The sequence below is a fragment of the Fragaria vesca genome, linkage group LG1, assembly GCF_000184155.1.
Source record: "Fragaria vesca subsp. vesca linkage group LG1, FraVesHawaii_1.0, whole genome shotgun sequence".
Classification (NCBI taxonomy): domain Eukaryota; kingdom Viridiplantae; phylum Streptophyta; class Magnoliopsida; order Rosales; family Rosaceae; genus Fragaria; species Fragaria vesca.
This window is the reverse complement of record NC_020491.1, coordinates 5,804,138-5,819,374: the sequence shown is the minus strand read 5'-3', so window position 1 is coordinate 5,819,374 and position 15,237 is coordinate 5,804,138. Positions and strand designations below refer to the sequence as shown.

At 38.5% G+C, this 15,237-nt stretch overlaps 1 protein-coding gene across 1 annotated transcript; it reads right to left on the bottom strand.

Annotated features, from left to right (window-relative positions):
* Positions 1–233: 233 nt before the first annotated feature.
* LOC101294799 lies at positions 234–2,240 on the bottom strand. Its single transcript, XM_004288886.1, has one exon. The coding sequence runs from the start codon at positions 2,238–2,240 to the stop codon at positions 234–236; it is 2,007 nt and encodes a 668-aa protein (XP_004288934.1).
* Between the last annotated feature and the right edge of the window lie 12,997 nt (positions 2,241–15,237).

Sequence of the window (15,237 nt, the reverse complement as noted above, 5' to 3'; positions counted from 1 at the left end):
AGAACTTTCAATTCCAACTTGGGTGCCTGTTCCACAGATGGTAATAACTTGTTAGTGGAAATGGGAAGAGACAATAGAGGATCAGACCTAATTGGTAGGCTTTCAAGAGCGGCGACATTTTCAAGCACAGCGTCATCCCATATTTCCTCTAATTCTGCTGTCGACACAGGGGCACCATCAGCATTGTATCCCACTCCTTGAGCAATGGTGTATTCCAATTTATCGTCGATCATTTAATTTAGGAAATTCTGCGCAAGAGAGTCAACGATATCAATAGAATAGCATGGTTTAAGCTCAGATAAAGGATACCTCATGGCTTCAAAGATGTTGAATCCAATAACTTCTCCATCAAACTCCATTGTCAATGTGCCAGCATGCACATCAATCTTTGTTCTTGCAGTTCTCATGAAAGGACGCCCTAAAAGTATAGGAGTTGAACTAGAGGGTGAGTCTTCCGTATCAATGATGTAGAAATCTGCAGGGAAAATCAAGTGATTAACATGCACAAGAAAATACTCAACATATCCCTTAGGATACTTGTTAGACCTATCTGCCAATTGAATTATGACATTGTCTTTCTTCAGTTCACCTAAGTCCATAGATGCATATAAGCTATATGGCATAATATTAATGGATGCACCTAGATCAAGCATGACACTGTCAAAACTAGTATCACCAATTAAACAAGGGATAGAAAAACTCCCTGGATCCTTTAGCTTGTGTGGTAGTTTCCTTTGGAGAACTGCAAAAACAGTCTCACTCATTTTCACAACTTCTTTCTCTCTTGTTTGCCTCCTTGTGGTGCACAACTCCTTCAAAAATTTTGCATATTTGAGAACTTGAATAATGCAGTCAATCAAGGGCAAGTTCACTTGCACTTTCTTAAAAACTTCCAAGATGGCTTGATCAGATTCTTCTTTCTTTGATTTTTGAAACCTGCTTGGAAATGGCACATGTGCATAGGGAGGGTTAGTAATAACTGAACTTTGAAAGTTAGAATCATTACCTTTTTGTGGTTCAGTTGGTTGGGGCAGTTTTGCTTCAATTTTGGAAGTGGCAGGATCTGCCTCCAAATCATTCTTGGTCATTTCAACTCCATCGTCCTCACCTTGTGTCTTCTTTTGGATTTTCTTTGGAACCTCATTAAACACACGTCCACTCCTTGTTGCTACTATTTTTGCAGACTCAAAATTTGAGTTTGGGTTTGGAACGGTGCTTGGTGGAAGCTTTCCACTTTCAGAAATTTTTCCCATGAAATCCACTATTTTCCCCACTTGGTTCTTAAGCTCAGCTATATCCTTTGTATTATTAGTTTGACCCTGCACAAAAGCTTGAGTAGAATTTGTTAAATTTTGCTTCCCTTGAAAAAGGGCTTCAAGCATCTTATCATATGAAGAAGGAGTAACATTATTAGAATTAGAAGTAGAAGCAAAGTTTTGAGGAACCTGGGGCTTCTGAAAGAAGCCTTGTGGACGTGGAAATGGGCCTGCAGAATATTGGGGTGGGTTCTGGACATTCTCCGTATTGCTCCAACGGAAATTTGGATGATCCCTTAGTCCAGGATTGTTGGTGTTGGAAAAAGGATTGTATCTTTGTTGTCCAACAACATTAAGAGTTTCCCATCCCCCATTTTCAAACAATTGAGAGCACTGATCAGTTGGATGCCCTTGATTTGAGCACACACCACAAGCTTTCACCTCATGATTTTTCCCGGAAACAAGATGAGCTAATAATGCATCAATCTTGCTTTCAAGAGTGGTGCTCGATTTTACTTCATTTACCTTCCGAGAAGATGCCAATGCACCAGCATATTGCTGATCATTCAGGACACGATTATCTAACAATGTCCATGCTTCTCTAGGTGTTTTGTCAAGGAAGGACCCCTTAGATGCAGCGTCCAGCAGCTGGCGCTCCAAAGATGAAAGTCCTTCATAGAAGTATTGCAGTAGGTTGTTCTCCTTGAATCCGTGGGATGGGCACGTTGCAACAAGGGCCTTGAATCTTTCATAATAAGCGCAAAAAGTTTCCTCGGGTCCTTGCTGGATTCCGGTGATCTGCTTCCTCATCACCGTGATCTTTGACGCTGGAAAGTACTTGGTCAGAAACTCACTCATCATCTTCTCCCATGAGTCAATATGTCCAGTTGGTAGATCAATAAGCCATGACTTGGCCCTGTCCTCCAGTGAGAATGGAAATGCCTTCAACTTCAGAATGTTAATATCTGCATTTCTGGGGCACATGCTCACACAAACAATTGAAAAGACTTCAGAGGCTTGTTGGGATCTTCATTGCTAAGCCCATGAAATTTTGGAATTTGGTGCAAAAGTCCACTCTTCAACTCGAATTCTCCTTCCTTAGTGGCTGCCGGTTCAGGATAAATGATACATGAAGGTGCATTACCTCCGGCTCCTGGTACAACTGAATTAGATAATTGTCTAATAGTCTGCTGTTCCATTGGAGGAGTGTCTTCCTCAGGATCTGAAGGTTGTGATGAGACTATAGACCTTGTTTGTACTTCCTCTTCTTCTGACTGTGCGCCACTTTGAAGATCAAGAAACTGGGAAGGTTCTCCTCCTTGCTTGATGCGCTCTAATCGCTCCTTCAAGTTCGTGAAAGTCTAGTCGGTTAATCCAGGAATACGAATTTCTTTATCGGACATTCATAACCCTACAGAAATGAAATAACAAAATAAGAAACAGAAATAAACAAATTAAACATAAACATAGTAACTAAAATTTTAGAATGAGCTCAAACACAAAAGGCCTTAGAAATAGGTGAACAATTTGTTAAACAGTTATAAGTTGTATTAATTTTCAAGCTCAAATCTTAAATGGTAAACCATTGGTAAATAGGTATGAACATCTTCATACAAATGTTTCCGTGGTTTCAGAAGACTTGGTTGGCCAAGCCAAAGTGAAACGGGCTGGTAGGACTTCGTTTGTAATGGGCTACGGAGGTCGAAACCCTTATCGTGCTTTCGCACTGTCTGTAACCCTTTGAAGTCCAATTTTGGTCCCAAGCGTTTACTCGGGCCTAGACAGCAACCAAAATGTCCCTTACTTAGCTAAGAAACACGTGTGGTTGACATTCGTACACTTTTCTTCTTTAGGAGCACATGTTTGACTTTTCTCCTTCCTTGGACAGCTTGGGTCTTCTTTTGGGCTTTCTGCATTTTTCTCTTTCATCCTTGGACTTGGGCCTTCTTTTGGGCTATCTTCTTCATTCCTTGGACTGCAAGAAGGCTTGTTCTGCATTTTTCTGTTATTTCCATGATTTGGCCTTCCTTTCTTGATTTATGCTCTCATGTCCTTCACAATCACAAAACATGTTAGAAATGGCATTATTATGAGAATATCATAGCTAAATAGGGTAGGAAACACATTATAAACATAGCACTTTGTGCTCATATCAACTCTTCCAACAAGCATGCTTGTTCTATCTCACAGTAGCACCATGATCGTCGTCGGGATCGTTTCCCGCAGAATAACTGCTCCACCGGAAGTCTTATTTTTCTACCTAATTGGTCATCCTAACCTCCGGTAGCATCATGACCAATTCATGCATCTAGTGTCACCAAGTCCGACCCAATCCGGAATTTGCTTCCCGTCAGCTACCACCGACATCTCCTCTCATTGATTTGTTTGGTGCACAGCTGAAAATTGCTATGGACACCCGGTATGAGAGGTATGAGATGAAGAAGAAAGAAACTGGAAAAGTCAACCATACCGGCAACAAGGATTCATCGTCCGAGACTTGGACATGCTCACCGAGAGATTGGCTCACCAAGCAACTCGGTTAAGACTCATCTGGCCTCCTAGTCTACAGTATCAATTCAATCTGGGATCAACTCGGATGAGATTCAGGCTTCGCCGGTCACGTATGCAAATCAACATGGCGAAATGGGTTCAACAGGGGAAAGAAAGTAGGCCGCAAAAAAAAAAAAAAAAAAAAAACCAAAAAACCAACTATGGACACCCGGAGCTATTTACCTAGAAAAGTCAAACAAATCTTGTAGGCAGCCCGGTCGTACTGGCAACAAGGATTCATCGTCCGAGAGTAGTACGGGCATGAATCTATACCTCCTATGTGCACCTATTCGGCAGCTATTTTCACAGATAAGTCCCATCTAGATTATAATTGTTATAATCTTGTTGGTTTGTGAAAGTTTGTAAATATTCTACTTGCAAGTCAACCTGTATATATATGAGTATGCATGCTGGGCTGTAGGTTTTGGCATTCGACCGAGAGAGGCATTCCACCGAGAGATTGGCATTCCACTGAGAGATTGGCATTCCACACAATATGGGGCCAACCAAGTATTGTTATGGCATAATAATTATCGAAAAAACACAATGGTTCATGCAATTGCTCAGTATTACACAATTGCATGAACCATTGTGTTTTTTCGATAATTATTATGCCATAACAATACTTGGTTGGCCCCATATTGTGTTGATCAACTAAACTATGTAAGCTGCTAATCGATCATTCATTCATTGTGAAGGTACAATAATCCTCGCCCGGCCGAGTAAGTTTTGAGGCCGGGGGTCGGGAGGGGCATTTTTTATCTTATTGATGGACTTAAAGATTACGGTGAATATCAAGAAAAGTAAGACCCGGAATAAGCAAGACCCGTTCAACACACATCCAGAGTACGGACTTGGGGGGACTGGAGCCGGGTGCCCGTTAATAAATGACTGGTCTATGGGCATTTTATATATCAAGTCCCCACTCAAGACGTGTCTTGAACGGGAACTTGGGGAGACTTGTAGTCGATAGTTGGGAACTACCTTCCCCGCCCATAGACCAGTCATGAAACTTGTAGATACGATGTATATTCTACCTCGCCATGGTGAAAGATCATCGGTACCACATCTGGAAGGTGTTCTTTCAAGCTCCACAAGAAGACACCATGATAATAGTTATATATAGTTTGTCCCACATTGGAAACATGTAATAAGAAGAAACCTTCCTTAGCTATAAAAGGAAGGCTTCCCATATGATAGATGGGCTGACTGAATCTCCCTCTCTCCATCTTGGAGAGTTCTTGTAACACCAAAGGCATATTGGCCATGATAGTGGAAGCTTAAGTGGATGTAGCCATGTCAACTCCGATGGCATGGTGAACCACTATATGTCCTTGTGTCTTTTGTACATGATTGTCTGTCTCACCGTGATTCTACATAGTCCTCGAGATTATGCAAAAACATTTTGTAAGTTTGTGTCATAGAGAGAAGAAAAGGAGTTAAAATGCACAAAAAAGGATTAAAAGGCGACTGCAATCCCAAGTGTTAGAATCTGCCTATGCAGAACAGCTAACTTTGCCAAATTATTGGGAATTACTTGGATTGAATCACACTATGAGTCTTACATCATTGGAAATCTACGGAAGTCTACTTTCTGTAAAAGTTTACGGATCTCAATTTTGATACTTATGGACCGAGTTATAATCATTTGAGTGAAGATAGGTCAGATTAAAAAATCTGCTCGGATTTGCAAGCATTTGTAGAGAACTCAAGTTCCATGGCACTAGATCATCAACCCTAAAGCTTCAAGGACAATAATGCAGATAATAATTCAAGGAGTACATGTATTCCTAGTTCTACAAGAGATATCTCAAGGTTTTCCCATTCCATATCAAGAAAGGAATCTGAATCCAAGTCTTACAAGGAAAATTGAAGTCAAAGATAAGTAGAAAACTTCTTTATTTAAAGGAGCACGAATTTCACATTGAGGGAGGTCTCGAGAGCACGTTGTAGACGCATGCTTGGATATACAACCTCTACCGTACCAAGAGAGAATCATACACTTAAGAAAAACTATGGTCAAAGTGTCGTATCTGGACTTAGATACGAGAATTGTCATCTAGAGAAACGAAAGAATCCATTAGTTGCATCGATACATAAATAGGATTGTTAGTGGTTGATTCCGACACCCTAGACTCATCATCATCGTATTCTTACTCTTTTCAATTTCAATTACTTTCTTTTATTTTCTGTTTACAACTTATTTTTCATCATCATAAAACCCTTTTCAAAAAAAGCCCAAAAATCTTAAGTATAATTTAGGTTGAGACATTGTGTTCGTCTTTGTCGATTTGTGTTTCTTGTTTTGTGTGTTTTAGTGTAGTTAGTTTAGGTATTTTATAATTTGAATTGAACTAATATTCTCGTGGGAATACGACAACCCATTTTCAGCCATTCACTATACTACATCCACCTTGTATACTTGCAGGAAATCCATCAATGAACCAAGGTTTTCCACCTTGAACCCACAGACATCCGCAGTCAGGTCATTTTTTTGTAACAGATATTTTGATTGAGTGGGGAGACAGCCCACCAACCCAGGAACATTATAAACCAATGGTGGCCCACAGGAACCCAACTAACAACTGCATCTAAGTCGGTTACCACTTAAGAGTGGTTAGATGTAAACCCGCAGACATATGTAATCAAGTCTTGTTTTTTGGTAATGGATATGATTAGGAGGAGACAGCCTACCAAATCAGGAACATTATTAACTGACTGGCCCGCAAGAACCCAACTAACGTATGGGTCCAAACCAATTACAACTTGAGAGTGGTAAGACCTCGCTGACCCATGATTTTCCATCTTATAAACCCACGGGCATCAATAGTCGGGTCTCAAGATAACCCATACTTCCTTGGCAACTCATACTTTTTACTAGCGTCATATGGGTCTCGTATGTAACATCAACCCAGAAACATTATAAATCAATTGTGGGCCGTAGGAACCCAACTACAAGAACCCAACAAACATATATGTGTCCAAACCGCTTACCACTTGAGAGCAGTCAGACCTTGATGGACCAAGGTTCAATTCCCACCTTGTAAACCTGCAAACATCAGCAGCGGGTCTTTTCTTTTTTTATGACAGACATTTCCCACCTTGTAGCCTACTATCACCCATCTCCCTTACCTCCAACGAGACCAAACCATCCCTCTAAAACACCGCCCCTCCTAACAACTTTCGGTGGCCTCCAGCGTCCTTCGGCCATCACGACACTGAAAAAACGACTCCTCCCTATTGTCCCTGGCAACAAGTCTAAATTTAGCCAGAGCAAACAATCGAATCAGACCCAATCTGGAAATCGGATCACCACCACCTGAAAGGGTCAAGCCCCACCACCTTCGAAACCTGAAGAGCCTCAGGCCCCAATTAGCACCTGACATATGGGCCGACCTCCGATATGGTTAAGAACCGGAAGACCTAAACCAGATTAGCCTTCCCCCGAAACATGATTGGATCGACCAACATAGAGATCCGCCGACACCACAATATACTCAACTCGCACCGTAATCACTAAACAATCGTCGCCTCACAAGCGACAATCGATCAAAATTCGAAAGTGAAGCATAAGAACTTCGCCTTAGAGTTCCAACACCAAAACACCAAAGCCATAGATGAGCCCTCTAGTTGTCGCCATGGCCTACCACCACAATCGTCGCCCCACATGTCGGAGATGCGTCACCGCTAATCTCTTTTTTTGTATCTTTCCAGAATTTCAGTCACAATGAAACCTTTGGAGAGAACTGTTTAAAGTGGTTTTCGTTATTATCATTTTACTTTTTTATCCTCTCTTAGAATATATTTCTCTATAGTAGTGTAACAGCAGACACTTTTCAAATTTTTTGTTGAAATGAGTAAAAGCCTTGGCAAAGATTGAGGGACCAAATAAAGTTTTAGTTAAATGCATAAAAACATCTATTGATTTGACATGAAAAGTTTGAAGGCATCAGTATTGGGGGCACACTACAGCCGAATAGATTGAGGGATTAAATAGCGATGTACGGGATCCGAGTTGCTGGGGAAGCTTGTTTCGATGCTTCATTGCTGGCGACGCGTCACTCGGAAGTCTCGGAGAAGAAAGTGTTTGACGCGCTCGTTTCCGAGCATGCGACAATTATGAACCCTGTTTTGACAATTGTAGTATTGGTAAATAAGGTTCGATCAATTCGGGGACTTTAGGGTGCTCCTGCGTTTACAAAACTAGAACAGATTAGACAAATTTAAGAGTTATATACAAGATATAAACAACAATTACATTTACATGATTTCAGGGGGGGATTTTATGGTTTGTTCTAACATTCCTACGAAAACAGTAAAGAAAAGATACTAAACTAGTATTTACAAGTGATCATCTTCAACACGCATCAACCAAAGAAGCAAGAATGAATCAAACAAGTATCAACATGCCTCAAACACATATTCAAGTTCATCACTAAGTGATATCAAAAACAAACTCAAAACATAAGCCGCAGCGGTCATACATTCCTTTAATCCTACTTATTTTATCTCCTAAGCAGAGAGAAGTCTAGAACCTAGGATATTTCATGCAAAGGCTGCGATCGATAATTTGTGTCACTCAAAGTATCCGTCTACACTAAACATGAATCATTAAAAGCTAAAGAATTCTGAAGTTGAACATGCCCAAGTTTACAGGAAGCTGCTTAACCTGTAAGCATGTAACACATAGTTTCGGTTATTATTACATAACCTTTACTATTGGAGATCTACACTTACTTGAAGAAGCTTAGTATAGATCATAGTAACACTAAACTGCAGATTAGAGTTTTAGTTCAAACAAAACTATACATTTAATGAATCAACAAGGCAACGAAACAGAACATATAATATCATAGACAAGTCGAACACATGCTTAAATTATTCTAAAAATTCTCAATTTCGGATCCAAAGCATCCATCCAATCTTAAAGATGAAATTCAATACTTCAATCCAAAAACCAAAACAGAAACGAAGAAAGCAGAAAGTACTAGACATTGTTTACACTTTTATTGGTTCTGCGAAGGTCTTTCGAGACGGTAGAGTGAAAGCAGATGCCTAGAGGACTTCAGAGCTTCTTGGAACGTCCTAAGGAGCACCGGCTTCTTGCTTCTTAGCTTGGAGACGTACGGCAAAGGAAGAGAGAAAGAGAACGTTGTTTACTGATTTTTGGTGGAAGAAATGATGATGAAAACGTTGCTCCCTTGCTCCCTTTTATACTGTCTTGGCTGAACCCTAGCTATCTTCCTAGCCCTTGATTGATTTGTGATCCAACGGTAATGAATATTGCACAAAATCTTCCCCAGAAATCTCTGGAATGTCTTGCACAATAATTCTCTGTGTGAGGCTTGAATACAGACCAGGTACACTCCTTGTTCTCCAAAGGAAATCCCAACGATTAAGAACTTTCCTTCTCTGCTATCAATCAGGCCTTTGACGAAAATTCCCTTCCTTTATTTGTGCGCAATTAGGGTTCCTGCAAGGGAAATAAAGTCAGATAAATAAGGTAGGATGGACAGAATTTAAATAACAAAATTAAAGAAATAATCCTTTAATTTCTGATTTATATTAACACATAAATCCCTTGATTACTGCAGAATTCGTCCTCCTCCTTTTATACACGTTCACAGACTCCTATTCCAAGTTGGATTAGGTTTCCTGACTTCAAATGGATTCCCTGTCTCATCAGAAAAGAAAGTTTCCTAAATATTTTAGGAAAGTCAGAATATGAAATATTCAAAAGTAGTAAGTTTCTTCAATCAAAATAAGAAAGTTTCTTAAAATGAAATAGACAAGTTTCCATTTTCAAAACAGGAAAGTTTCCTAAACGACTTATCCTCATATTTTGCGACCTAATGAGACTTCTTGCTGCACTGGGAATCCTCCTTTGATTAGGATTTCGCTCAACTCTTGCGTTTTAGTCTTCTTTTGTGTAACACTGCCTCTTTTGACCTATAAAACATAAACAACCTAGAAATGGCATTATTAAAGAATTAACGAAGCTAAATATGGTCGGAAATACATTAAGAATATAGCATACAATGCGTGTATCAAATTCCCCCACACTTAGCTTTTGCTAGTCCCATAGCGAAACCAAAACAACAAGACTCAAAAACAATTACAACAATAAAAACGTCACTCACAATTACAACAGGTGACGAACAAACTCTAATGCCCTTAACAATTGTCTCAGATTCTCCAATCTCATGGCATTCAACTTAGCACTCAATCAAGAAATATTCCATGAAGTTTCATAAGCTAATTGCCATGTATAGATCACATATTTACATGTAGGACACGGAAGAACAGTGGTGATGGTTAAGCCCAGCATGTTTCAGACAAATATGATTCAATCTCATAATGTATGCACTCATTTTTCACACAGATTTTCTGGCTAAGTCACTCAAAATTATGCAAGAGAAAGTATTTTGAGGCATTCAAAAAGCTTGCATTTATATGAACAAAAAGCACATGTGAAACAGATATAAAACCTCAAGAAAGAATCAATTACTCACACAAATGAACCATACCATAGGCTCAACTCTTGGGACAGACTCCACATATCAAATTTTACTCATCTTTATGACATTTTTCTGGGCGTGCGACTTGACGAAATCCACAGATCCACATATCTGATTTCGTGAGTTTTAATGATTGAAAGTTTGCGTTTTTGTTTAAATAAAAGAGTTAGAATGCATGCTAGCTATTGCCATGATTCGTGCTAAGCTTCTTCAAATAAGTATGTTTCTCTAAGTGGTGGAAACTATGTAATAATGGTTGAAAAGGTAAACTACAGCAAACGCATGTTACGACTTCTTGGGTGTGCATTGTTGTTCAGTCTCGATTCTATAATTCTTAATGATTCGTGTTTATTGTGGACAAGTACGTACTCTTCAGTATTGAATGCAGCAATTTACATGAATTAATCTAAGTTCTAGACTTCTCTGTGCTTAGGTGATAAAGTAAGTAGAATTAAAGGAATGCATGTCCTAGTAAGTAGAATTAAAGGAATGTATGTCCTCTTAGGCGTGTGTTCCGAGATTGTTTCTCTTATTAAAAACTTGCATGATAATCGGATTGTTGGAATGAGATGAGACCTTGATGTTTGGTAGAATTCGAATTTATCTCTGTTTGCGATGTTGAATGAATCGATCACTTATATATATTATATTTTATTTTCTGTTTTAGTAGGAACATAGAACAAACCCTTTAAACCCCCCCCCCCTTCATCTATTGTACCATGTGTATATTTGTAACTGAATACTTGTAAATACTTTTAATTATTGATTCTTTAGTGTAACCATGACTGTAGGAGCGCCTTTTAGGTCTCCGAATTGATCGAACCATATTTACCAATACTACATTCTGATAAAAAAGGTTTTTAAATTACGCGCCCGGTAACAAGCACGTCGATTTTTGGCGCCGTTACCGGGGACTAAATAAGTCTCTCACGATTTTCGGTTACTTATTTGTTTAAATATTTTTACTACTTTAACATATTTGACCAATTGTTGTTTGTTTTATTTATTTTCAGGTTCTTATCTTGTTTTGTAAACCATTGAAGGTTACTTTAGTTAATAGGATCCTAAACCCTTCATTAGTACCTTTTCAAAGGTCTTTTGGAGTTGAGGGCAGATCTTATTAACTTTTGTACGACTGTCAAACATACAAGTGTTTCCTAACTGAGTAAGGGACATTTTGGATGGTGTTTAGGCCCGAGTAAGTATCTGGGACCAAAATTGGACTTCAAAGGGCTATAGACTATGTGCAAGCACGATAGGGATTTTGACCTCCGTAGCCCATTAAAAACGAAGTCCTACCAGCCCGTTTCACTTTGGCCTGGCCATTCAAGTCTTCTGAAACCACGGAAACGTTTGTATCAAGACATTCATACCTATTTATCATTGGTTTAGTTGAAAATTTATAAAACTTATAACTGTTAACTCAAACAGATTGTTGTAATTTAGAACCTTTGTAAAATGTAAAGTGTTTACTCAGTTCTAAGGCCTTTTATGTTTGAGCTCGTTTTTAAATTTTAGTTACTTTGTTTATGTTTAATTTTTATTTTGTTTCTTATTTTGTTCTTTCGTTTCTGTAGGGTTATGAATGTCCGATGAGGGAATTCGTATTCCTGGATTAACCGACGAGATTTTAACTAACTTGAATGAGCGATTACAACGCATTAAGCAAGGAGGAGAACCTTCCCAGATTCTTGATCTGCCTGTTCAAACCCCCAACACATTCAGACAACTAGAGTTTGAGAGTGAAGCAGAATCGGAAGAAGAGGAAGAAGATCACACAAGGTCTATAGTCTCATCACAACCTTCAGATCCTGAGGAGGACATTCCACCAATGGAATAGCAGACTATTAGACAATTATCGAATTCGGTTGTACCAAGAGCCGGAGGTAATGCACCTTCATGTATCACTTATCCTAAACCGGCAGCCACTAAGGAAGGAGAATTCGAGTTGAAGAGTGGACTTCTGCACCAAATTCCAAAATTCCATGGGCTTAGCAATGAAGATCCCAACAAGCCACTACTACAAATTTGTCAACACACAACGGTGGAACACCGTTGTATGACTATAAGTTTTCCGTTGTATATCTCGGGATTGTCTGATTGAATCTTCAGACAAGTGTGAAAATCACCGTTGTGTGATCACATTTTGCTCAACAATTCAATACTTTTGTTGTATAAGTCGCTGCGCAGATCGATGCCATGTGCGGCATGTGCGGCATCAACAAGTCCACTCAGACAACAAACAATAAAACATTTTCGTTATATTTTTACCCTTTCAGACAACTGTTGGTTTTCATTTCTACCGTTGTGTGTTTCTTAGTAAGCTACAACAGTTTATTCCCTATCTTTACTGTTGTGTGACATTGAATAACCTACAACTGTAATATTTGAACCGTTGTTTCACACAATAGATATAGCATTCTGCTTTCTTGTTTGATGAGAATCATACAACAGTTGCATTTTCATGTGGACATACTTTGTTGTTCAAGTTTTACACACATAAGCATCACAAAAGAAATTGCTGCACAAATTGACTGATACCATAAATAAAACATTGCATTTCAGCTTCCATATATATCATTTAAGCTTCCACAAACAACATTACAGCTGAATAATAAACTGAAAATAAACAACTAGTTAAGCTCCTAGATAGTCTTACATGTCCAAAAGCATTCCAACATGAGAAATGCACAAAGTATGTACTACCATATAACTGTTCCGAATATATAGAAACACCAAGTTCAAAAGCAAAGTACTACCACATACATATAGAAAGCACCAAGTTCACCAAAACAGACCAGATCATGCACCCTACAGGCATTTGCTGATGATGAACTTTGCCCACTCATTCCTAAATATGGTCTCTGGAAGACTGCAGATACCCAAGAGTAGAGCAGAGCTCACAGTAGCAGGCCAAGTTTGGAGGAAACCTATTTACAGATAATCAGTAAACCGAACCTTCAATCAATTGGGGAAATGCATGATTTTACGAGATCATTTTTAGTTGATCAGATAACACAAAAAAGGAAGGAAAATAAGTAGTTAAATAATCGGAAAACAGGCAAGTGAAGTGAAGATCAAGTCACTCTCATCAACTCAAACAAGCAAATAAAGTATCAACATTTCAACAAAACATGGATGCAAACAAGAAAATGATAGTAATTTCAAATACTAGTTGTTTGTGAGTGAAAGAAGAGTGAAAAGAACATCTCGAAGTCATTGAAAATGACGGTGTCAGGAACGATCTCACTAAAGAACAATCTAATATAGTTTGACAGATTGTAGTACAGAAACAAGAAATAAGTCTGTTTTCCTTAAGTGGACTGAAAGTGGTAGAACCAAATGTTAAAACATAACTATATCCACATAGAAACAAAGGAAAGAATAAAGACAAGCATTTAAGAACTAGAACACAACTGCATCCCAATAACAAAGAAGGCCTGAAGAGAGTAGTCTTTAAACTCTTGAAAAGACCGATGCCAAGAGAGATGCCCAAAAATGAACCCTTTCCCACATCCTCACAAGTTTCCTCAAAAATTTATCTATGCCTATTCCTCCAAATCATCTATAGGGCAGCCAGCAAAACACATCTACCCAATACTAGACAACTTTTCATTCCTCCGAACAATTTGCAAAAGATAAAACGTAAATAAGTGCACTCACAGCAGTGAAGTTGAATGGCTCCATTAGATTCCAACAAATAGCATTAGTATTTGTCTGTCAAAGAAATACAAGTTAGAAGCGCAGACCTCTCGTTCAAGAAACAAGGTTTACTAATTTAACCACAAACCACATTAAAGTAAGAAAGGGGAGTCTAAAAACAACCAGCACCAAATTAAAATCTAGAACCAATATAGTAACAATACCGCCATGATAAGCTTCGATGTCGGTTTCCCCATGCGCAAGTCATATAATGCTATGCTGTGATCACTACAGAACAGAAAAATACATAAATGTCACTCCAACATTCAACACTTAACTTCAATTTAGAGAAAAGCAAACATAGAAAGTAACAATACAACAAAAGCATACAGAAACACCACGTTCAGTAGCAAACGAAATAGACATTAATCACATCACATATACAGCTTAGGGTGGCTGTAGAAAAAATTTACAGCGTAGGGTATCTCATGGATATCCAAGACATCTGCCTGAAAATCAAATTGACAATGTATCCTAACAAATTCGTGTTGAAACATGATGAGTCTACTATATACAAAACAATCCGGAAAATGATAACTTCAAATAATGATTACAAAACTTACATCAATCATATCTGATATTCCAGGGAGGGCGGTTAAGCTTCCACCAACAGCCTTCACAGTATAATCAATTCTAGGCTTTGGCTGATGGAAGAAAACAAGACTTAGTCATTACAAGATAATAGTGGTAGTAATAAGTATGTTCACTGAGTAACTATATAAATCAGTGTCGTTCAACACAAGATGACAAATTGATGCTAGTCTAAACTCAGCAAACATAATTGCTGCCAAAAACATACTTCCTCTTCCCCCCTTTGCACGTTGTTCCCCTATTCCCAGTCAACATTTGATACAGAAAAAAACCTTTTTTCAGACCCATTGCACAGCAAAACAGCTCTCACCAACATGGTATTCTCAATTTTAGTAAACGTAAGTAGTTGTTTAATTCCAAACACCAAAGTAACTGAAATGATACACAGCATGCAATTTATTTAGTTGCTTATTTTGCACTATAAGAAGAGATTTGATATTGATCCTTAGTCTGTAAATTAGAAATTGGTTCTTTATCGTATAAATAGTAGCACCGAACAACTGCAAATAAAATAGGAAAACATGTATGCAACAAATGAGCTTTACTATTACACCATTTTGAGCAATATATAATGCAGTAACCATATATTTGCGAAAGACATTGCCTCTTCTTCTTTTTTT

Coding starts and splice junctions, on each gene's coding strand:
- LOC101294799 (XM_004288886.1), bottom strand. CDS start 2,240: ATGTGCCCCAGAAATGCAGATATTAACATTCTGAAGTTGAAGGCATTT.